Here is a 22288-nt window from a genome sequence, read left to right as displayed (position 1 = left end):
TCCCTAGGTTGATACCGACACATCTTCCCCCATGCATCAAGAATCTCCTCTCAGGTGCTTATATATGTACTTCTGTAATGTCAGTATCTCTCAACAGGTAAAATACTACTAACAATTGCACAAAGTATTTTTATAAGGCAGTTTCTAATACAAATGGGAAATTAATGTTTTCCCCTTAGTGTGGTTTAGCTTCTTTGGCAGTCTGTTGCAGAAGATGTAGAAAATGAGAAGAAAGTAACACTTTAACTATTACTTTAATTGTATTTAATTATTTACATTTTTCAGGGCCTCAGTAGTAGCGTATCCCATGCTACTCATCTCATGGTACTTTCACTTGAAGTGTTTGGTCTTAGCATTTCTGAAAATAAGGTCTTGATTCAGTAGAGCAAACAATTTAAGGCTTAACTCCAGGCCTCAGTAATCCAGATCATTAGTCTGTTGAGAATATGGTCTTTGGCAATGGAAAAGCTAAAAATTATTTGATGCATCTCAAGATTCACTTACTATAGAAGTCTTCTAGTTTTGTACTGACCTTTCAGACGTAGGCAAACAGCAGACATACAGTTATCCCACTACAGACACACCGTATTAAAAATGTCGATTTCTGACTGATGACATCCTAATAATAGCAGATCTGCTTGGAAAAAGGATTCAGTGCCCTGTACCAGCGGCTCCTGGGCTGTATTGGATTTAGCCAGTCTAGGAGCAGGCAAGTCCAAGTTAGCCAGGAATATTGGCTTTTTGCTATTGGTCCTAAGTAGAGCTTTGGTCTGCAGTGGTGGGAGGTGTAATCTCCAAGTGCTCTAGTGCTCCTGTGCTTGGAGGCCCTACACATGGATGACTTGGTGCTTAAACCTGAAATATCACTCCGCCTTTTTCTACCTCAGGTTTGCATGTATACATTCTTCAAAAGCTTATTGAAACATTATTTACAAACACAAAGAGATGGCTGAGGTGGTGGTTACGTGTTTTGGTGTGCTCGGTGGCAATCTCAATGGCGATACCTGTTGTAGGTGTTCCCATTCCTATCTCACCCTGTGTCACTGTTTGCAGTTGCCTGTGCCGTGGCTTCCCTTCTGGTTTAGCTCTCTGTGGGGTCAGGCTGCAGACCAGGCTGGGAGGTTGATCCACATGAACAGTGTTTTCAGGCTTTTGCCTTTTTAAATGGGGCAGGGGCAGGTTTGAGCAAGAGAGGCAGAAGTTTCAAGATCTTTTATTTACAAATCATGGGCCGTGTGCCCCTTGCCTCCCTAGAGCCACACTTCTCAATAGCTGAGGCTAATGAAGGGTCATAAATTGCCAGTCAAATACAGGGCACAAATAATTCCTGACTGGTTGAAGGAAGTGTTCTTTGCTCTTAGCTTGCAGTAAATAAAAATAAACAGCCCAAAGACATGTGCTTACAGAGCATGTGTAAAAAAAATTAGTTCTGGTTACTAAAAAAAAAATCCTTGCTTGCTGCTTTGAGTAGGTATTGGATTGTTTACACAAAAACACCTACATTCTTAATAGGGGCTTTTGAGGATGGTGGTTCTTTTGGCATCGATTCCACTATCTCCGCTAACTTGTCTCTCTGTTTTGCAAAATGACTGCAGTAACCGTTGATGTACCCGCGATGGCTGTTTTAGGTGACCCAGGCCTTCTGGCAGCGCTGCAAGTCACAGCCAGGCACCAGAGCCTCACTTTTCTCCAGGCAGACTTTGTCAGTCACTCGCAATAATAAAAGGATAGTGGTACCTCTGACTGACTTCCATGGCCAAAGAGTTGATATCTTCACTGAAATTCCTGGTACAGAGGAGCCTCTGCACAAAATGCTGCCAAAGCAGAAATCAGAAGTGGTACTGGGGGCCTCATCAGGCATGTCTAGCAGCTGGCCTGCCAGCTCAGAGCTGGGACATGCTATGATGCCCCTGTCCCTGTTCTTCAGATAAAGTGAGTGCTGTAGGGTTTAGGTGATGAATTCGTCACCATTAATCAGAGTCAAAAGCGTGTGAAAAATAATATATGGGCAAGCTGTTACCATTATTTTGGGATGCTTACTAAAGCAGAGTTTTGGAGATTATACAGTCTTACAGTCTCCTACAGATGAAAAACTCCCCCTAATTTCACTTGGAGGGAATTGCCAACTAAACATCTCTCCGGTCTGCTAGTTCAGTTGTACTTCCCTGCAACTATTTTCTCTAAGGCAATTATAGTTACTAGATTTTTTTTTTAATCATCAGTATCTGGCCAAGTATGTTTCGATCAATAGTCTCAGCTGTTAGGTGTTAGATATCCAGAGGGACACCCCAAGACTGGGGCTGCGGCATTACATGATTTCTGTGGGTGCTTTAATTTGCCTGTTTTGAGGCCAGGTCCTTTTCGTTTTTCAGGCCCTTGCCTTGGGTGCCAAGGCCTGCTTGTGTTCGGAGAAGGAGCGAGAGAGTCACTCAGGTGCTGGCAACAGATGACTGTTGCGGCCCAGGCACCACCTTCATGTGCTGTGTTTTCCTCTATTACAGCAGTTCAGCTTTGTCTCCCTGCCCACTGATGTCCTGGAGATAGAAGTAAAGGACAAATTTGCAAAGAGCCGACCGATCATCAAGCGCTTCCTCGGAAAACTTTCCATGCCGGTTCAGCGCCTCTTGGAGAGACATGCCATAGGGTAAATTCAGTGCTCCTGCTGCCTTACGTTGTGTGTGGAGGATGCTGCCATTTAGTCTCAGCGGTTGAAGCCTTTAGTGGTATATAATTATAATGATATGAGGATGTTGTTGAGCAAAAATTATTAAACTGAGAGTGGCATCAAGCATGGTGTTGGTGATCTTAATTAGGATTTATAGAACTATGGGCCAGCCAGTGTATTCACTCTGTAAGGTTATCCAGTGCATTCTGAAACGTGAGAGCTGGCAATTAAGAAATAAATTGTTCTGTATGTATCATGGCGCGAATCTGGAGAGTGCAATATTTTCAATTTGAATATTACCAAATATGTTTCAATGTTATCAACAGGCTATTTTCATGTTTCAGGAAATTACCTATGGGTTAAAATCATGCCAGATCTGTTCTCTCTCTCTTTTAATTTCTGGACAGTGAAAATACTATTCTCTGTGAAAATACTAAATTTTTCGAACCCTTCCCTGCTGTCAAGGAATAATCAGTACACTACAGCTCAGCTGCCCTGCCCTGCTTCCCCTTTGTATGGATGTCCTAGGAAGGTGTGTGCTGCCAAGGTGACACGAATCCATTTGAGGAGGGAAGCTAGCATGTAGAGAAAGCCAAAAGGTGCCTTCCAACTGTAAGGTTTAGACCTTGAAAAGTAAGGAGAGAATAAGCCATCTACTAAGGAGAGCATGGCCAATGCAGTTCCCAAGAAAGCATTTCTGAAAACTGGATCTCAATTCAGCAGAGCAGCAGGAAGCCGAGCTTGTTGGTGGTGTTTTTAGCAGCTGGTTCAGAAATTGGCTGTGATTTTGACAGCTGAAGCTACCAGAAGTGACTAAACTATCATCTCCCTGTTTCTCAAGTAGGGGAGGTAGAGTGGCTTTTCTGAAAGCAGATGGAAAAGAACAGCTTGGGCAAGGTACAGCCCCATAACTGGTATCACTGGCTTCCTTTAATGTGAGGGAATCCCTTCTGATTATATCTTCTAATTTTACTTTCTTGTTGCTAAACACTGTCTTTCGAAGGACATTCCTCAAAGCAGTGCCTCGAGCCTGCACCTAGATCTGGCTTAGTTTTAATACCTTAGTGGCTTATAAATTACGAGGGAGTCCATACACACAGGTTCAGAAAGATAGTTCAGAAATCTTGAGATTGCCTCATTTATGTGAGTTTTCAATGCATGCAAAGCTACCCTAGCAAATACAGTGGGCCCAACTGAAAGTGAACTATGTTTCTTCAAAAACTGTATAAATATTACTATTTAGTGAACTCTCTACACTCAAAAAATGTTTTACAAACATTGATTCAGCCTCACTTGGAGCAGCTGGGAAGTTAATCTCTTCTATAGTTTCATTCTGTTCTGAGGGGTGGATGAAGTGTGGCAAAGGGAGGGACCTGCCCAAGGACAGAATGGAGTCATTGATCAACCTTGTCAGGAAGGTGTTCTCCTGATATTTCAGCTTCATAGAGGTAAGAGGGGTAGAAAAAAGATGAAGAGTAGACATGCAAGCAGTTTGAACAGAGAAGATGGTAAGTGGGAGCTGACCTGTTCAGGCTTTTGAAAGCAAGAACAGGAAAGCTTGAATTTTGTACAGAAGGTGAAGGGAAGGAAATACAGAAATGCAAGGTTCTGCAGAGGGGCAGATATGGTCAGATCAGCAGGGAATTAAAGTCGTACAGTAGCTGCAGTGGGACTTGTTGCCTTCCCATATTGGTATTTTCATATCCATACTGCAGAAGTTCCATGCCCACCGTAACCCTCTCTATACATACGTGCGTGTGTATCGCAACAGCCTGTCTTCCTCACTGACTCAGCTGCTCCATTGTAATTGAAGACATTGTCCTCTCCTTCTCTGCCATTCGTTCTCTCGTATGCAAGTCAACATGCCCTCATGGTTGGTTTGAATAGCCTTTGAAAATTGTTACTATCTATATTTTTGTAGGATTCAGCAGCTTTATCTATGCGCAGCAGACACTGGGTAGGTTATAGTCTGTCATGACGAGATCTGTTTTCTTTCAGGGACAGAGTTGTAAGCTACACTCTGGGTCGCAGGCTTCCTACAGATCACGTCAGTGGCCAGCTCCAGTTCCGGTTTGAGATAACTTCTTCCATCCATCCAGGTAATTCTCGGGTTTAACCCATTAGTTATCTAGGTCTGTTTTTTGCTTTGCATGCCTTTCTCCACAGAAATTTGACTTCATTTCTGGATGCTCTGGGACATTAGGCACAATCATGACCAAATGCATAAAGTGCCCTGTCACGGGAAGCATCGTGAGTCACAGTTTGTTCTCTGATCCCTCTTAGTTCTCAGAGTTACTGATGCCTCATATCACCAGGTTGTCAGTTGCTTCAGATGGTCTGCTATGAGAGTTACAGTGGAGAGAGTAGAAAACTAAGCTCCCCTCTGCTTCTCTATGATTTTTTCCAAAGAAGTGTTGAAAGAACTATTACGAGCATTCTTCTGCATCTAGGCACTCTGTAAAGGAGAAACAGAGAATCTAATAGAAGAGATGATTGCAGATATTCTCATTTTGTTTATTTTTAATGAAAAAGAGTAAAAAGAAAAAAAAATTCCTTCCTTCCTTCCTTCCTTGCAGCCTGTTTGTTTTGGTTTGTTTTTGATTTGCGTTCTCTTGTAGTTACTAGGAATTCACTCTCATGATGTCAATGTAAACTTTGGTTTTCATGTGAAAAATATCGCAAGTGTTGCCAAGGGACTTTTGCCTTTCTGTGGTAGTGCCCTCTCAGGGGCACTTTGGAAATCAAAACTTCTATGAGTAGTTGGAAAATATGACCAGCCCCTTGCTGGGAAACGTCTCTCCTGTCCTTTGACTGTTGGGTGAGTGGGGTGAAAGAACCCAGGTTGACCGTCACCTGGGAGGAGGTGAGACAGAGAAGGGTCATGTCTGAAGATGTGTTGTGGAATCCTGGTAGCTTCAGCATGACTGGAGTAATGTTATTAAAACCTTGTGGAAGGTTTTCTTGTTATTCCTGTGATCTCCTTTCCCATGCCAGTTAACTCATAAGACTCTCAGGACAGTGTTACCTTCAGGTCGTGTTGCAAGGAGGACAGGGTGATGCATGCGGTTACTATGAGGAATTAAACCGCATTTTGGTTAAACCTATTGTAAAAAGACTCCCTAGCAAAAAAAAAAAAAACTTGATAGTTGATTAGTTAATCTTTCACATTGTAATTTATGCTTTTAATTTTCTCAGATTACTGTGGATGCCTGTACAACTATGTACCTGCTTCAGTCAACAGTTCACGTTAAAGGAGTAAGTAATTTCTTTTCCTGTCTCACACAGATGATGAGGAGGTCTCCATTAGTGCAGAACCTGAGCCAGCTGACCTCCAGGAAAGCCCTGTGAACAACCCCACAGAGGAAAGCCTCGGTGAGCCTCCATGCATCAACACAGTGACCTCAGAAAGTACAGCTCCAGAACAGCTAAATGGATACAGTGTGAACAATATCGATAGCCCAGGGGCTATGAAACCACCTGGGGAAGGCTACCAGAACAGCTTAAATGAAGAGCTAGCAGGAGATGGGGAGGTTGATGCAGTGCCTGTTCCTGAACACTTGGAATCGAACCCAGGAGAAGTGCTGCCTTCTTTGAGTGCTACGGACCTCACGGAGCAACTGGCTCTGCTGGCTTGCATGTCTCCTCTTGAGACTGAAGTTAGGGAAAATAATAAAGTCGATTTTGGTTCTCAGGGAGATGGTGAAGTCTTAACCAGCATAGAAGCGTTAGATATTGATGAGGTGAGTGCAGATGTGCATGCTGGCAAGGATCTAGAGAAGAGTCAGGACGAAGAAGGGGCTTCAGCTCAGGAAGAGGAAGACAACAAGCTACAGCTAAGGACCACAGCAAAGAGGAAAAACAGGCCTTGCTCCCTGCCTGTGTCCGAACTTGAGACAGTCATAGCTTCGGCTTGCGGTGAGCCAGAGACCCCTCGCACACACTACATACGGATCCACAACCTGCTCCACAGCCTGCCCTCAGCGCAGATGAGCAGCGATGGGGAAGAAGAGCAAGACGGTGCCAACAATGGCGAAAACGATGAGGAGTCCACGGTCAAGGAGGCGTTGGAGAAGGACACAGTCAGCGAGAGTGAGACAGTGGCAGCAGAGCCTCCCGTGGAGAGCGAGGCTGAAGAGAACTTCAGCCAGCGCACAGTGCCCCCCGGGACTTCGGCCGAGCAGCTTGCTGACTTAAACGAAGGGCTGTTGGATGGGGAGCACCCCAGGACAGGGAGCGAGAGCGAGTCAAGCTCCAGGCCCAATGGGGACAACGAATGCGAGGCGTGTGACACGTCGTGCTACAGCCCCTCGTGCTACAGCACCTCCTGCTATAGCACCTCCTGTTACAGCACCTCTTGCTACAGCACCTCCTGCTACGACAGTAACAACCGCTTCTCCAGCCATACTCGCTTCTCCTCTGTCGACAGTGCAAAGATTTCTGAAAGCACCGTCTTTTCCTCACAGGATGATGAGGAAGAGGAGAACAGTGCTTTTGAGTCAGTGCCAGATTCAGTACAGAGCCCTGAGCTGGACAGGGAGCAAGTGGATGGCTCCTCCCAGTGGCCAGATGAACTAGTAGCTCATGGTGGGAATCCACAAAGAGCCACAGAGGGTCTAGACACTCCAGTAGCAGGTCCAAGCAGCAGAAGAGAAGGTTAGATCCTGAGAATCGATGCACTGAGCAGCCCTAATTATCTGGATGTCACGGAAGGCATCAGATAATTGAGGTTTCAGATAGCTCACACTTTATTTCATGCAAATTTGGGACCTGGGAGCTGGACCAGATAATCAGGGAAGGTTGGATAATTGAGCCTGTCCTTAAAAATACCAGCAAAACCAAATAAATGGGGATCTCTATATACAGTTTTCTGTAGATATGTATTCATCATTATGAATGTGAGATTAGTTCCAGGCGTTGTGTGGCCGATCAGCATTCTCACATCCACCAAGCCATTCCTTATTTCTTGGGACTGTTCCATTTCACATATCCAATGTGCTGCCATGTCTCTGGTAGTGAGTGAGAGGCCTGACTTGTGCTTGTGAAGGGGCAGACATGATGATACATTTTAGCTAAAGATTGGGGCCAGGATGTGTATGTGGTTGGTGGCCGTACACAGTCATAAGCATGGAGAAATGCAAATGTTTTCTAGTTAGAAAGGAACAGCTACCTCTTACAAACCCTCTTTTCTCCAATTCTCTAAAGGGTAAACAGATCTACCTCAGATTTGACAAACTACAGGCCGCCCTGGTAGAGATTTTTTTTTTTTTTTGGATGCTTGGCAAATGTATCTATATCAAATGAAGTCCTTCTCTCCTCCACTTTCCCTAGAGATATAATTAAGATCATTATTGTTTGTCTGCGCAGTTTAGGTACTGTTTTTTCCCCCAAACCCTTCAAACCTTTACAGTAACTCGCGGTACGTAGTGGAGTTACATGAGCATCCAGTTTGGTCACTCACCTCCTCTTCAGCCTGTTTAGTGCTTTGCCAGGCTGAAGAAGTAAAGGCCTCAGCTACAAGGAGTGTGCAGCAAGGTCAGGAGGTAGTCTTCACATTCCCAAATCTCAACTATCTGTTGCCTGTCAGAGTGACAGCAAATTAAAATGTCGCCAACAGGATAACTTTTTTGGGGGTCACTTGAAGCCCTAACCAGAGCAGCTTTCCTCCTTTTCTTCCTCCATTCCCACTGCATTTCCCCTCACCTACTGCCACAGGCCCCACCTCTGGCAGAAAGGTTGTAGGCTGTCTTTACACTGGACTGCATAAGGACTTCCTAAATGGCGAGGTCTAGACAATTACTTGCTCTGCAGAGCAGAACTGAGCCTAAAGAATCAAATTCTCAGAACTGCGCAGAGGCAGAGAAACCACAGTGAGGTGGGCCTTCCTTCCTGCAGGCGAGGGTCTTTGCGTGTGAATCTGCTTGCATATTTGCCTGTGGGGGGCCCGAGTGCGTGTGTCTGAGCGCGCTTGGCCTGTGCTTACAAGTATGATGGTTCTTCGGCAATGTGTGCGTGCGTGAGAGGGGATTTGGAGGGTGGGTGTGCACTGCATACGAGTTCTGTGCATCTTGGGGTTTTCTCCCTTGAACCTGCGTAAAGGACACTGCAATGCTTTGCTTGGATTAGCCAAGAGGGAATGTGCGAAGAGCAGCAGTAAACGTGCATGGTGTTTCGTGGTTTGGTGGATATTACACGTACGGTAGATGAGGTCACCTCCATCTGCTTCAGGTGACTGGTACTACCATGCTGCTGCTGACTTGGCGTAACTATCTTGACTAGGGAAGAGTCAATTATGGTGAGGTAAGTAAAGAAACGTAGATAGATGATGTGGTAGTTGGTGCTATACCACCTCGGTAGCACATATCGAAGATGGACTTCTGGCATTGACTAATAATGTGTAATTTTGCTGTCTGTTGAAAACATGCAGCACCCATGACTGTTAGATGTAGTTTAATGAAGTAGTTTGTAGTAGTTTAAGTAGTTTAATGAAGACAATTAGGAGGCCAAATGATATCATCAGAACACTGAGAAGAGGGAGGATTCTTATGCAAGTGATTCTTCTCACTTCTGGATAGTGTGAGTTATTTTACAGTTGTACTTAAATTGGCTTCTGTCCTCTAGCTATTCGCAAGGGAAAAACAAATACGCATTTTAGGTATCTATTTTACAATTTGATAGCTAGATGTTGTTTTTATAGAATGCTTATTCTTAGCATGTTAAGATCCTAGCATTAAAGATAGCTAAACCAGCCAGCATATAGTGAGTTCGGCTCAGCTGCATTTTGGCTCTTCTGAGTTTTAAAGTAGCTTTGTATAATATTCCGGTGATTTCAGAAATGTTAAACATTTTTTCCCCTAATTTGCATCTTTTTGATGCATATACATGTTATATTTATGTAACTTAGACTGTATCTCTATAACACAGGCTCATATGGAGCTGGAGGTTGTAGTGAACAACTGTTATCATACAACATGAAAATACATCCATTAATAGGATAAATAATCCTGATTTCTAAGGTTTTAAAGAAGACCAGAAAGAGATCTGAATTATGAAACCTGTGGAGTTTTAACTTGCAGGTTCCTCATTTTCATGCTTAATTCTAGTATTAAGAGTAGTTTTTCATCCTTACAATAAACTTCTTAGTTTCTTAAGGAAATCTGTAAACCTTGGCTGAATCTTAAATTACTCATTCCCATCAACAGAACATCAGATTGCAAATTTGCTTAGATTCCATTATTTCATATTTGGATACAGAGGCATATATGCAATATTGGTGTTTAAAAACTTCCTCTACCCTGTCTATTTTGTGTCTCCTCTTCTTCTTTCCTACTTCTCTATCTCAGGTCTTCCTTCTTTATCTCAGGTCCTGACTCTGTCTCACTATATTTTAACCTCCTCTGCTATCACTTGTCTCCTACCTGTTTCTGGTCTTTCTCTCATTCTCTTTCCTTCCACTCAAGATGGAGAGCTGAATTTTGGAAAATAATTATAGAAGGGGATGATCTTCTGCTCTACAGGGACTGCAAAATCTTCCCACTTGTACATCTATTCATCTGTAGAACTTTTCTGAAAAGTGGATAAAGCTTCAAAGGCAACTTTTAGCCTCACAATTCTCTGATGGGGTGACTAAAAAGTTGGAATGGATTTTGCATGTTCCTGACCAATTTCTGCAGAAGCTTGAGCTTGATTGTACTTACACAGTACTTCTCAGAGATCAAGCCTGATTCTTCTCTCGCTTACACTTGTGTTTCTGGAGTAAATGAGTCCAGAATCTGGCCCATAATAGTTTAGCATTGACTGAAACCCGAGACAAGATCCTTGACTGCGTTATTTTAATGATTCTTTGACTTATGAGTAGTTATAAAATAGAGCCTGGAAAAAGGAGAAAACAGAGCTGCTAGTACAACACTACTCTAACCTTTTTTAGAAAAATAATCACTTGTTTTACAGTAGCACATTTTTTAAACCACATTGTGAAAACCGTGAATGACTGTGCATGTCTTGAATATCTTGTCCATAGGTGATTGCCCTTTACTCCATAATTCTCAGCCAGTCAGCCAGCTTCCTTCCCTGAGGCCTGACCATCATCACTACCCAACTATCGATGAGCCTCTTCCACCAAGTAAGCTTTAGTTTTTTAATTTATTATATTTCTCAACCTTTCCTGTTAACTGAAACAGTGTAGAGGTCAGTATGTCTTTCTAAATGACCCCGTCTGTCCTGTATATTTATTCTCCAGAACTCAAGCAGTATGCCCTTTTGTTTCCCGTATTTGATCCTGACTTCAAATGTTGTCATGTTATTTTGGACAAGCTCCATACGCTCCTTCTGCCTTGGTTGCTCCTCCTTAGCTACCATGAAATGTAAATAATACACTCTTGTCACCAGTCACTGTTATAAGACTGGTATGAGTGGGTATCTGTAAAGTAATTTGGAAGCCCTATAAAAAAAGTCTCTGGGTGCTATAATGACACAGTACTCTTTTTTTCTCTACAAAGTTTGTCTTCAGGTTTTTAGTCTTTTTTTTCTTTTTTTTTTCTTTTTTTTGTGTGTTTTTGCACTGACTTTGGATCTGATAATCAATGTTCATTATGGACTGTAATGGGGTCTGTAGTTGACAGTAATAAGAAAACGAAATGGTTTTAAGAGAAGTGGTGGATTAGCAGGCTGATAGTATGGGATTTTTAGCTCCGTATCAGTTGCTGGAGGTGTTTCCACTTGGCTCCATAGCCTTTCCCTTGTGTGGTCCTGGAGGATTACCCTGCTTTTTGCATTAGCATGAACTGCCCAGAAGAGTGCACTCCTTGCCCTGCAACATTCAGGATCACACTTCAACTTCAGCATATGATTTAACAACCCTAAAATATTCAGTGCCTCAGAAAACCAACCAGGTGTATAAACAAAGCACTTTATTTTCTTTAAAGTCCAAATAGGGAGCACACTTATTTTGCACATGCTGCCCTTGACAAATAATTCATCCTTTACCAACCATGCTGTCAGTATTCCCCAGACTGCAAATAGCCTCGGTGCTGGCGTCAGTTACACAAGTAGCAGCAGATGATTCAGATGCCTTTAGCCCAGTATTAGAGTCCCACTGTGGCTGGCCAGTGAATGATGAAATGGGAACGGTTACCTCTGTAACAGGCAAATATTTCTCTTCTTCCCACTCTTACCTCAACGCTTTGTGCATAGGGCATGTTCCCAATTAGATGACTTAATGAGAGGACACTGACAGCAGGTGAGGTAAAAAATAAAAATGCTGTAAATCTGTGTCCTATTTTCTGCTCTTGCCAATCTAATGCTGGGTTTATTATCAGCCTCAAAGGGCAAGTATTTCTATCACTGGTTTCCACAAAGGCTGTCAGAGAAGGGAGATGAAGGAGATGAAATCCAAAGTATGTAATACAATGGTGAAGTGATACGTATTTGTGTCTGAGCACTTGCTTATAACATTTGCAATAAAGATTGAAACAATGGACTTAAATACATTGAATTTTTTAGGAATATAGTGTGCTAGGTTAACTTTTTGGGAGGGAAAAATTAATAACCTAGGAAGGCACTGCCCAAAACTGTCAATGAATTTTTAAAGTAATTTCAAAATGAAAAATATTTAGAAATATCTAGAAATATTTCTTCTTCTGTCATTCAGTAGTGCTATCTCAGTGCCTTTAATCCCACTTAATCCACAGGTAAATAAATTTTGAATTGTGTGAGAGAAAGACATTTTATATTTTCAACATAAATTAAATGATCAGCTGGCTTGTGTCACACATGGAGCACTAGCTTCTGTCTGGAGGTGATTGCCCTTTACTATTAATTACCGACATATTACCAATATTGACTGGCTTTACCTCTGTCCTAGAGAACCCACTGGATAGTTTTTTCTTCTCTTTCAAATAAGTCTTGCAAATAACTTTGTTTCGTCATAACTCCACAACATTTCATTCCAGGGAGGAAATTTAATTTCAGACAAATTTATTTGGCAACATATGGGAGAGCAGATTTACTATTTATGTAGGAATGCTGTAATGACCAGTCTGAAAGTTAAGGCACATTTGAGATCGACAGAAGATTTGCAGTTGGTATGGCCTCATGACAGCCTTAATAGCCACCTCTTACTATGCATGTATTTGCTAATACTGCTGGAAACAGTACAGCACTGAATACAAGAAAAATACACGTGCCCTGTTCAGAGCTGCCTCTGTGACGAAGGTGTGGCTGAGCTTGGAAAGGGAAAGCAGGCGTGTTTATTTTGCCCCTCCAGGATTATAGGCCTGCCAGAAAGTATTGCATCTTCTGGTATAAGTCAGAACAGTTTGAGAGGCTGCTGTGAAATACACATTGGTTGATAGAAGGAGATCGCTGGAGGACAAAACCCCATATTGTCCTATTCTCAGCCAGTGTCCAGGGGACCAGTGTCCTCCTGCTGTGGAGGCTGGATGTGTAGTCACAGTCTTATTTGCCTTAAGGAAAAAAAAGTAAGAAAAAAATATGGAAAAAAAAAGTAGAGGAGATTTGGCTGCTTCCTAGATCCCTTATGCTCTGAATTAGTCCTGTCTGTCAGTTCACCTGTCAGCCTGTTTATCCCTCTGTGCAGGCATCCATCCATCTGTCTGCAAAGCTGGTGTCGTACGTAGCCTCAGTGGCTTCCGTGACTTACTAGTTGTCGTGTGGGGAGGCAGAAAGTGCAGCAGCAGTTTGGCAGCAGATAGAGCAGAAGTATCAGCACCTGCCACCTCCTGACAGCCTTCCCAGTTGACCAGAAGAAGGTGATAACTCATCACCTGCTCAGAAGTGCAGTTGCAAGGAACAGTGTCCATGTAGAACCGCAGTAGGTCCTCCAAAAGCCATGTGTCACATAGTTCCTAATATCTTAGAACAACAATGAAAGTGTCAGCCCACAATTTCACATTGTATAAGCAATGCATCAGCAGAGAAAGTGTCCCAAAAATTGTAATGCAGCACCATCCGGACCTGCTGTTGTCACTATGACCTCCAAGCTCTGCGCAGGTTTAGTACTCCGAGCTTTCTAAGCGTTAAGCTTAGGAGCTCTGAGTTACGTTTAATTAGAGATACACTCTTAAGTCAGTGTTGCATTATGAGAAGCACTTGTTTTACTGTGTAATAGGGTAGTGTTATTCTTAGTGAATGTCCATCAGCAGGCTACAGACCAATATGACCAGCAGTAAGTACCAATATGACCAGTAGCAAGTGATATCTTCTGTGGGCTGGCCAGAATGTGAGTCTAATAATTGCCTACAAGTCTCTAATTATCCACTGAGCTTTATTACATTCTCAACCTGTTGCACGATACTACAGCGTGGTGTGAAGTCAAGTATTTGGTTCTTGCCAGACAACAATAAGGAAAATGAAGATGATCTTAGTGATGTTATGGTATGAACCGTTACCTTTGATCTGGCCAAGGTTATTTCTGTGTTGCTGGTGCTGCAGTGATTGTGGAAGGACCACTCTCCATCGGAGGCGGTGTGCCTGCTGCCCATGATAATACGCTCAGCAGGGATCTGGCCCGCAGCCTGGCCCACATGTCCAAAGGTGTCAGTCTGACTTCCTTCAGCGTGCATCTGTTGTACTTGCTGTGCCCTTTTTCACTGTCTTATGTTTCAGGCATCGTTTTCTTTGAGCCGTGTTCTCGAAACAGCTACAGCATCCTTGGGAAACCAAAGCCCATGGGAGTAGCAGGGAGCCCTCTCCTTAAGATTATATAGTAATATTCACAGTGAGAGAGACTCTGTGTGCGTGGCTCTGTGTGTACACCTGTGGTGTGGGCGTATGCTTTGCACCTGTAAATACGGAGGTGGTTGCCTTCAGCTTTAAAGAAGTGATGCATGTGTATGTGGCTCCCTGCTCTTTTAGTCTTACAGAAGGTTCCTCCAATGGCTCCCAAAGTCCATGTTTTCAGATTCCTGTGATTAATGTAGCAGGAGCAAACAGCCACAGCCAGCGCTTGGGTGGGACCAGGCCGGGCATGGGAACTGAATTCAGGCAGGGCCAGTGGTCAGGAGAGGAGAACTAGCAATTGCAAACTGGTTTCCAGACACAGCAGGGAGAGGCACAACTTCAATCCTACTCTTAGAGGGTAGAGGGTAAAGAAATGAAAACTAGTTTATTTGGTTGTAAAACCCATGGAAGAAGGAATAGATGCATCTCTACCTAAACTAAGGAGGACAGAGCTGTAGCAAGGATATGGGGAGAAGAGGGAGTGTGGGTCCCCAAAGGTTACTACTATATGTGCATTTGTGTGTGAATGTGGGTGGTGGTTTGTATATAATATATGTAGCAAGTATGTGCATATATTTGATAGATATGTCATCAGCTGGTGATCATGTGGAAATACGAAGACAGCAAATTAAATTTTTAGTACTTCATGCCATCCATTTCAAGCAATTCAATGTATGGCTTAGGTTTTTTTTTTAATTCACTTCTGAATTTCCTGTTACAGATGATTTTTATCAGTATTTTCAATGCTTTTCATGCTTATAAATGTCATTTTCCACAATCCATCAGAACTTTCTAATTTTCATTCATGGGACAACTTAGACTAACATTGACAGGAGACAGTCATGATGGAAGACTCAATATTATGCTGCAAATTCTCCATCTAGTTGGCATTCACTAAAGCAATAGATTTATGACAATCATCTGCTTGTATTTATAGAGATTTCTAAGAACACGACCAGCCAAGCTGTGATCAGTTTTAGGTGGGGAGCCTGTAATTACTATACGGTATTCTTCTGAGGCACTTTATAGAAGAGAAATGAAATATGTTTCTTCTGAAACATAACTGAAAAGAAAACATGGGATTTGAAGCATTAGCTGAGACTTAATCTTTCTCTGCTAAGGACCTGTTCTGTATGGCTGCCCTGACCTCCAATAAATCCAGCCAACCGGTATAACTGATTATAAAATTATCCAGCCCTTTAAAAATACAGCCAGTGTCACTTATTTTTCATAGTCTATGGTATAAATTCTATAGACTGCCTATGTGCTTTGAGTGAAGTAATGTGTATATGAATACACTGCGTATACATATATGTAGATATGCACTTAGTATATCAATATATACACATTAGGATATCTACATACACACATAGGTAGTATCTGTCTCTCTTGTGTACGTATGCCCACTGTGTGAGTATATGTCTGTGTGTGCGTATATGTATTTCCAGCGCTCAGGCTTTGGGGAAGACGTCACACTGAAAGCCTCCCCCTCCTCTCTTTGCACCCCTAGACTGGGAGGCGCGCATCGACAGCCACGGCAGGGTTTTCTACGTGGACCACGTCAACCGCACCACCACGTGGCAGCGTCCCACCACGGCGGCCACGCCGGACGGCATCCGCCGCTCCGGATCCGTACAGCAAATGGAGCAGCTCAACCGGCGGTGAGTACCTGCGGCCCCTTCCCCTCACAGCCCCAGGGCCTGCCTGCCCTCCGGTGTCTACTTCCTAGCATCTGCTCCCTAAGGATTTACTCTTCCTCCTCATCCAACCTGCCTCTCCCTGGCCTGCCTGTTGATCACTTGCCGCCTGCTGCGAACGTGCTGTGCCCTGACTTGGCTGTGTGAGGAGGGTCGTTGGGTGAGCCATGTTGCAAAGCATTTCAAGTAGCAAGAGGTTTATGGAAAAGCTTTTGGAAATGTCTCTAGAAGAGACGGGATGAAGTCTTTTTGCTATTCAGCTCTAGGAGCAGCATCCATGAGTCAGTCCCCAGTACTGCAGTGCAGCATCTCCAGAGGTCTCTGAACTCATTTTTACTGGATAGTGTAGCCTTATCAGTGTGGCATTATCTAGGCATATGTGGCCTGCTGAAAGGCCTGTCTGCTTTTCTAGGGCAGGATATTGAATTAATATGAATGTAACCTTCTACACCTAGACAGACCTGCTTGGTGCTGCACTGGGCTTGATAAATCTGTGACTTTGTTCAAATCTATCTCAAAGACCTTTTACATTTATTTCCCACTTAGTTTGACAGCTCCTCACATACATTTGTTTATCATTTTCTACTTGTGTTTGCTTTTCAGGTGGCATTTAGGAGGAGAAAAGAGAAAAAGTAAACAGCTGGGCAAAATCCTCCTTTTCTACTTGCGAAAGCTTTTGTTTTGTTTTTTGTTTGTTTGTTTGTTTTATTCCCTGCTTACTGTAATGATACATTTTCTTTTCTAGCCAAGCAAGACAGAAATTATATTCTAATCACAGTATGTGAAATACCACCTAATTTAGGGGTCTCTGTATTAAAAGAAAGGTCAGGAGCTAAGAGAAGGATACAATTTCAAAGTGTTCTTTCTGTGGTGCAGAATAGTTTGGAAGTTACTGCATCCTCTGTAAGAAGAACTGAGTCCTGAGTAACATGGACTAGAAAGTTGTGTAACTTTTCTGAGAGCAAGCCACTTCTGGAAGTGATTTTTGTGCACAGTAAGTTGACACATCAACACACTCTTGAGGATTTTCTTTCTCCCCCTCACCCCCCCCTCCAAATTCATTATTCTGGATGATATTTCAACCCAGCACCATATATTATTTATTGTAGAGGTGAAAGAACCGGCTCACTGTTTCCGTTATAGCTTTTCTCAGAATGTGTCAAGCTGCCATGTTAACATTAAAGAAGCAAAGAAAAGTGGGTATTTCTAGTACACTCTTTGAAGGGATTTACATGGTTCTTCTCTGCCATTTAGAGTTTGTCTTTACAAAAGATTTGGGTCTTGTCAAAACTCAGACAGTTTGATTGCCACTGAAGCAAGTTACCTGACACAGGAAGCTCTCTTGTGGATGTAGTTCAGAGGTTAGGATTTTTTGGGGGGATTTTTTTGTTTTTTTTGCGTTTTTTGTTTTCCTTTGGTCATTGAACTCTCATGCAAGCCCAACACAACCAGTAATAAATGCTTGTGAGTGTCTGCATAGGAACCTACCGTTCTGTTAGCAGACATGAGTTAATCAGTAAACCAAAGGCATTGCCTTTGTGATCTCCTGATTCCTATTTTCATGTAGGCTGCCTCCTTTTTTTTTTTTTTTGAATATCGTCATTTTTCACTTGTTTGTCTTGGCAATTGACTGCTGATATATTCATCTTTCTATATCTCAACATTTTTAGTATTCAGATATGTGGGTACAGAGTGAGAAGCAAAGATGTTCAGTAATGGCATAGCCCTCCTCACCTAAATCCAAATAGAGACTAAACATTTTACAAATTAATAAATGTGGGACTGCCATGACTTCTTGGGACAGATGGAAAAATAATGATTCTGTATTGTCTGCTAAAGAGCCACTGAAATTAAAATTAAAAAATACTTAAATGCTTTTTTTTTCAACACAGAGAGGTCTCCCATTGTTCCTAAGTTTGGGTAGTTGAATAGAAACATTTCTTAAGAATTCAGTGAAATAGCTTTATGCTGAACATTATGATAATTTCAACCAAAATGAGTATTTCTGAGGATGAAAGCAATTTCTGTATTTTCAGCTTGGCTTTCATAACTTTAAAAATTGTCTTCGTCCTAAAGCTGGACAAAATCAAATATTTCTCCAGATTTGGCACTTGTGAGGAAAATATTTTTTCCTAAACAGTTACTGAAAAGTTCTGCAGAGAATCAGGCTGTGTTTGAGTATTCATTTTACAAATACTCTTCTTTTGTATTTCAAGATTCATTATTTGAAACAATCTTCAGCAAGCACACCAGAAAATCATTTTAGGCAAAGCAACAGCAAACACAGACCTTGCTGATGATAGACTTAACAGCAGCCTGAACTTTTGCTCCAGGCTCAAACAAAGTAGGACTCGAATCATCTTGGCAGTTTGAAAAAACTTGGCTACTTTTCTTTTTAAACCAATCATCTACTCACTTTTCAGCTTCCTGATTTCATATGGGGAAGGGAATGGAAAGACTAAAATACTACAGGGAAGCTTGGCGTTTCCAACCCAACCAAAACCACAAAGCTTTGGAAATTCCACATGAAAAAAACCTCATAGCTGTGACTGCTCAAATCCAAGAGTCCAGTCCCAATTTACTTCTGTGCTCAAAGCTTCATATTAGCTATACTGGCCATTTGGGGATACAGGGAATGCAAAATTGAAATCCAGGCTTTGGGCAAGCTCCAAAGAAACATCTCTACCTTTTATTTTAAAGATCTTTTTGCTCATTTTCTGTAGCACTACTACAAGCAACTGCTTGCTTGTTAGCAAAGCAGATAATAGCCATTACTGTTCAAACTGTTGGAAAGACCCTGTTAAGTATATGTGCTTTCACAGCTTGGCTTCTCCTTGCACAGCTTGGCTTCTCCTTATTATTTTAAGAAACAATAAATAGCAAATTATAATTATATAGTTAAAACATCCTCTGTGTGATATTTCTAAACCTCTGTTTCATTGACAAATCACTTTGAAAGCAGGCTGAAATTTCCAGAGGCATTCTCATAGCTTTTACCTTTTCAATATTTTCTCCAATTACTTTGACATTTTCTGGTATTTATATAAGACAATTTTATATCATTGAGACTAAAACAAAAATAGTAGCCTTTTGTTGGCATACAGCTAACTTTACTGTTTAAAATTTGCCAATAGGGATTTTCTGCTGTGTTATTAAATTGGAGCTACATTTTTTTTTAACATGCTGCTTATATCCCTTGAATATATAAACTCCTTTTTTTTTTCTGTTTCCCTTCGCTATTGCATGTGGGTGTCATAAAACTCCTCAAGTATTGGAATGGAAAGCTTGTTCAATTAGCCTGGAGTCGAGTGAATAAAAATGTAAAACATGGGTCTAAAACAGAGGGGCAGAGCAGCTGAGGTAAATTTATGCCGTTGTGAAATCTGCTTTTTGCATTTTACATGTTTACTTAAAAACAAAAAAGTCTGGTTGTTTTTTCTTAAATCTTCTAAAAATGTTGTTTATTGAGCTATTGAAGCATATATTAAATGTAACTTTAAATTACTTTGATTACTGGGGGAAAATACATTATACTGTGTAAGTTTAGCATAAATCTCTTAAAGCGTCAGTTATTTTTCTTAATTACCTCCAATCCTTCTCCCTGAGGTCAGGCTGGAGTGTGCTACTGGCATTGCTCTCTGTTGAGGTATATAAAAGCTAAATCCTAACTGCTTGTCGTTAATGATCCCATGTTGCTCTGAGGAGCTCATTCCTGACCAACTCCTAATTTGGAATAAAGTGCACATTAACAGATAGAGAGACAGGAAGAAAGGAAAATGTAGAAGTCAGAAGATGAGCTGATGAAGGAAAAGAGAATGTAAGTCACTAAGATGAGAGACAAATAATGCTGGATCTGATTAAAAGCAAACAGTAGAGCTATCCCAGTTTATATCAGTACAGGAATGCATTGCAGAAAAAAGGATTAAAAATACCAAGGTGGAGTTAAAACTAATTAAAATATTGAGAGCCGTTTTCCTTCCCTTCATTCTTCCTTTTCTTTCATTCTTTCTTTTCTCTTTTTCTCTTTCTTTCCTTCTTTCTCTCTTTCTTTCCTTCACTTTTCTCTATTTCTCTCCTTCTCTTTCTCTCTCTCTATTTTTATCTTTCAATATGTAAAAAGACTTGTTATCTTCATAGGTTGCTAGTAAAAACAAAGAAATCTTCATCTCTTGTTTTATTCATCTGTTTATGTTGGTGAACATGTTAACTAGAATTTGTTTTGAAACACTCCAGGTAATTCTTTGATCCTGATCTAGTAGAATGTTTAAGATTGAGCTCTTCTTTTCTAAGGCCCTGATTAGTTCTGTTGTCATCAATTAACATGGAAATTAGTTCCATAATTAGTATGTAAATGATATTACAGAGTTTTAAAGTTGCTTGCACTTGCAGGTTTTAGTTCATTTATTTCTGTCTTCCTCAATATTGTTTGCTTATCTCTGTATTCTTTCCTCTTCCTTGCTCTGCAACTAGGTATCACCCAACTCAAGATAAATACCCTCTCCCACTAATTCCCATAAATAGAGTAACACTTGCTTCCCCACATGGTTTGCTCAGCTCACTGGTTACATCTTTATTCTCTTTTTTTAATGCGTGTGTCTGTGTGCCATATCAATTAGGTTGTAAGTTCTTTGAGCTTAAAATACCTGCTAATCAAGCTGCTACACTACCTACCACAATGGAAGCATTTACAGTATCACAGAAGGGTCGAGGTTGGAAGGGACCTCTAGAGATCATCTAGTCCAAGCCCCCTGCTCCAGCAGGGACACCTAGAGCACGTGGCACAGGGTGGCATCCAGGCGTGTTTGGAAGATCTCCAGAGAAGGAGACTCCACAGCCTCTCTGGGCAGCCTGTTCCAGGGCTCTGTCACCCTCACAGAAAAGACTTTTTTCCTCATATTCAGGTGGAACTGCCTGTGTTTCAGTTTCTGCCCATTGCCTCTCGTCCTGTCACTTGACCACCACTGAAAATAGTCTGGCCTCATTTTCTTGACACCTTTCCTTGAGATATTTGTATATACTGACAAGATGCCCTCTCAGTCTTCTCTTCTGCAGGTTAAACAGGCCCAGCTCTCCTGTCCTTTCCTCATAAGAAAGATGCTCCAGTCCCCTTATCATCTTCATAGGAACCTCTCTAGAAGCTCCACATCCCTCTTGCACAGGGGAGCCCAGACCTGCACTCAGTACTCCAGGTGTGGCCTCACCAGAGCTGAGAAGAGCGGCAGGATCCCCTCCTTTGACCTGCTGACAACGCTCCTCCTGATGCAGCCAGGATCCCGTTGGCCTTCTTGGGCACGAGGGCTGCCTCATGCTTATCTTGTCCACCAGCACTTCCAGGTCCTTCTCCACAGAACTGCTCTCCAGCAGGTCAACCCCCAAGCTGCTCTGGTGTATGGGGTTATTCCTCTGTAATTGCAGGATGCTGCACTTGTCTTTGTGGACCTTCGAGGTTCCTCTCCACACTTCTCTCCAGCCTGTCCAGGTTTCTGGATGGCGGTTCTCCATCAGTGGCGATGCAATGTCCTGATAAACTCACTGTTAGCATTCATCGTAGCCTTTCGTTTTTTAGGGTTGACCTGTGCATCTGATTTTGTACTAAGCAAGACTGAAGGGTACGCAGTACATCACCAGATTGGTCCTTACTTGATTGGTTACATTACCAAAGACTGAGGGAGGGAAACATGATTTTCTGATAATTTTAGATGCCAGACATCCAAACGACTGAAATGGAAGTCTAATAGGAACTGGTATCTTAAATATTAGTGTTAATTTGACCTGTGACTCTCCTTGCCTTGCGCTCTCTGTTGCAGACGTTTGTTCATTGGTGCAAAATGTCATATTTGCAGTGTAATGGTTGGTCCAAGTGTGAACAGCTTCTTCAGCTGGAGAAGAAAAGTCGGCCTATTCTTATTATCTTGCATACTGCAGATAAAAGTATTGGAACTGTTCAAACAAATGTTCACTGCTAAGGTAGAAAGCACCAGGAAGTTCTTCTGTTAACTAGATTGTTCCTTTCTCTAAAAATACGCAGATACCAAAATATCCAGCGAACGATTGCGACAGAGAGGACCGAGGATGATGCCATAGTTAACAACAGAGTGGAAAGAGTTCCCACTGGGGGAGGAAGTGACTCCGAGGCAGAGCCATCCCAGACAAGCTCAGGTATAGAGAAAAAAAACATTCAGTGGCATGT

The 22288-nt window shown here is 42.1% G+C and overlaps 1 protein-coding gene across 4 annotated transcripts in view; it reads left to right on the top strand.

The window, feature by feature from the left end:
- The window catches only part of HECW1 (HECT, C2 and WW domain containing E3 ubiquitin protein ligase 1), a 171376-nt gene that overhangs the window by 95686 nt on the left and 53402 nt on the right, over positions 1-22288 (top strand). For 2 of the 4 annotated variants that reach the window (XM_010223776.2, XM_088520859.1), the window contains exons 6-11: positions 2502-2644; positions 4664-4764; positions 5951-7318; positions 10683-10784; positions 15912-16062; positions 22127-22257. In XM_010223776.2, coding sequence (XP_010222078.2) covers positions 2502-2644; positions 4664-4764; positions 5951-7318; positions 10683-10784; positions 15912-16062; positions 22127-22257 — 1996 coding nt within the window. The remainder of the gene's footprint in view (positions 1-2501; positions 2645-4663; positions 4765-5950; positions 7319-10682; positions 10785-15911; positions 16063-22126; positions 22258-22288) is intronic. The other 2 variants (XM_088520860.1, XM_088520861.1) reach the window with 2 other exon arrangements.

Source organism: Tinamus guttatus, unplaced genomic scaffold (assembly GCF_059628265.1).
Source record: "Tinamus guttatus ecotype Peru unplaced genomic scaffold, ASM5962826v1 Tinamus_guttatus_pri_ptg000104l, whole genome shotgun sequence".
In the NCBI taxonomy this organism is placed as follows: Eukaryota; Metazoa; Chordata; class Aves; order Tinamiformes; family Tinamidae; genus Tinamus; species Tinamus guttatus.
Note: the sequence above shows the minus strand (reverse complement) of the source record. Positions and strands in the feature narration are given on the sequence as shown.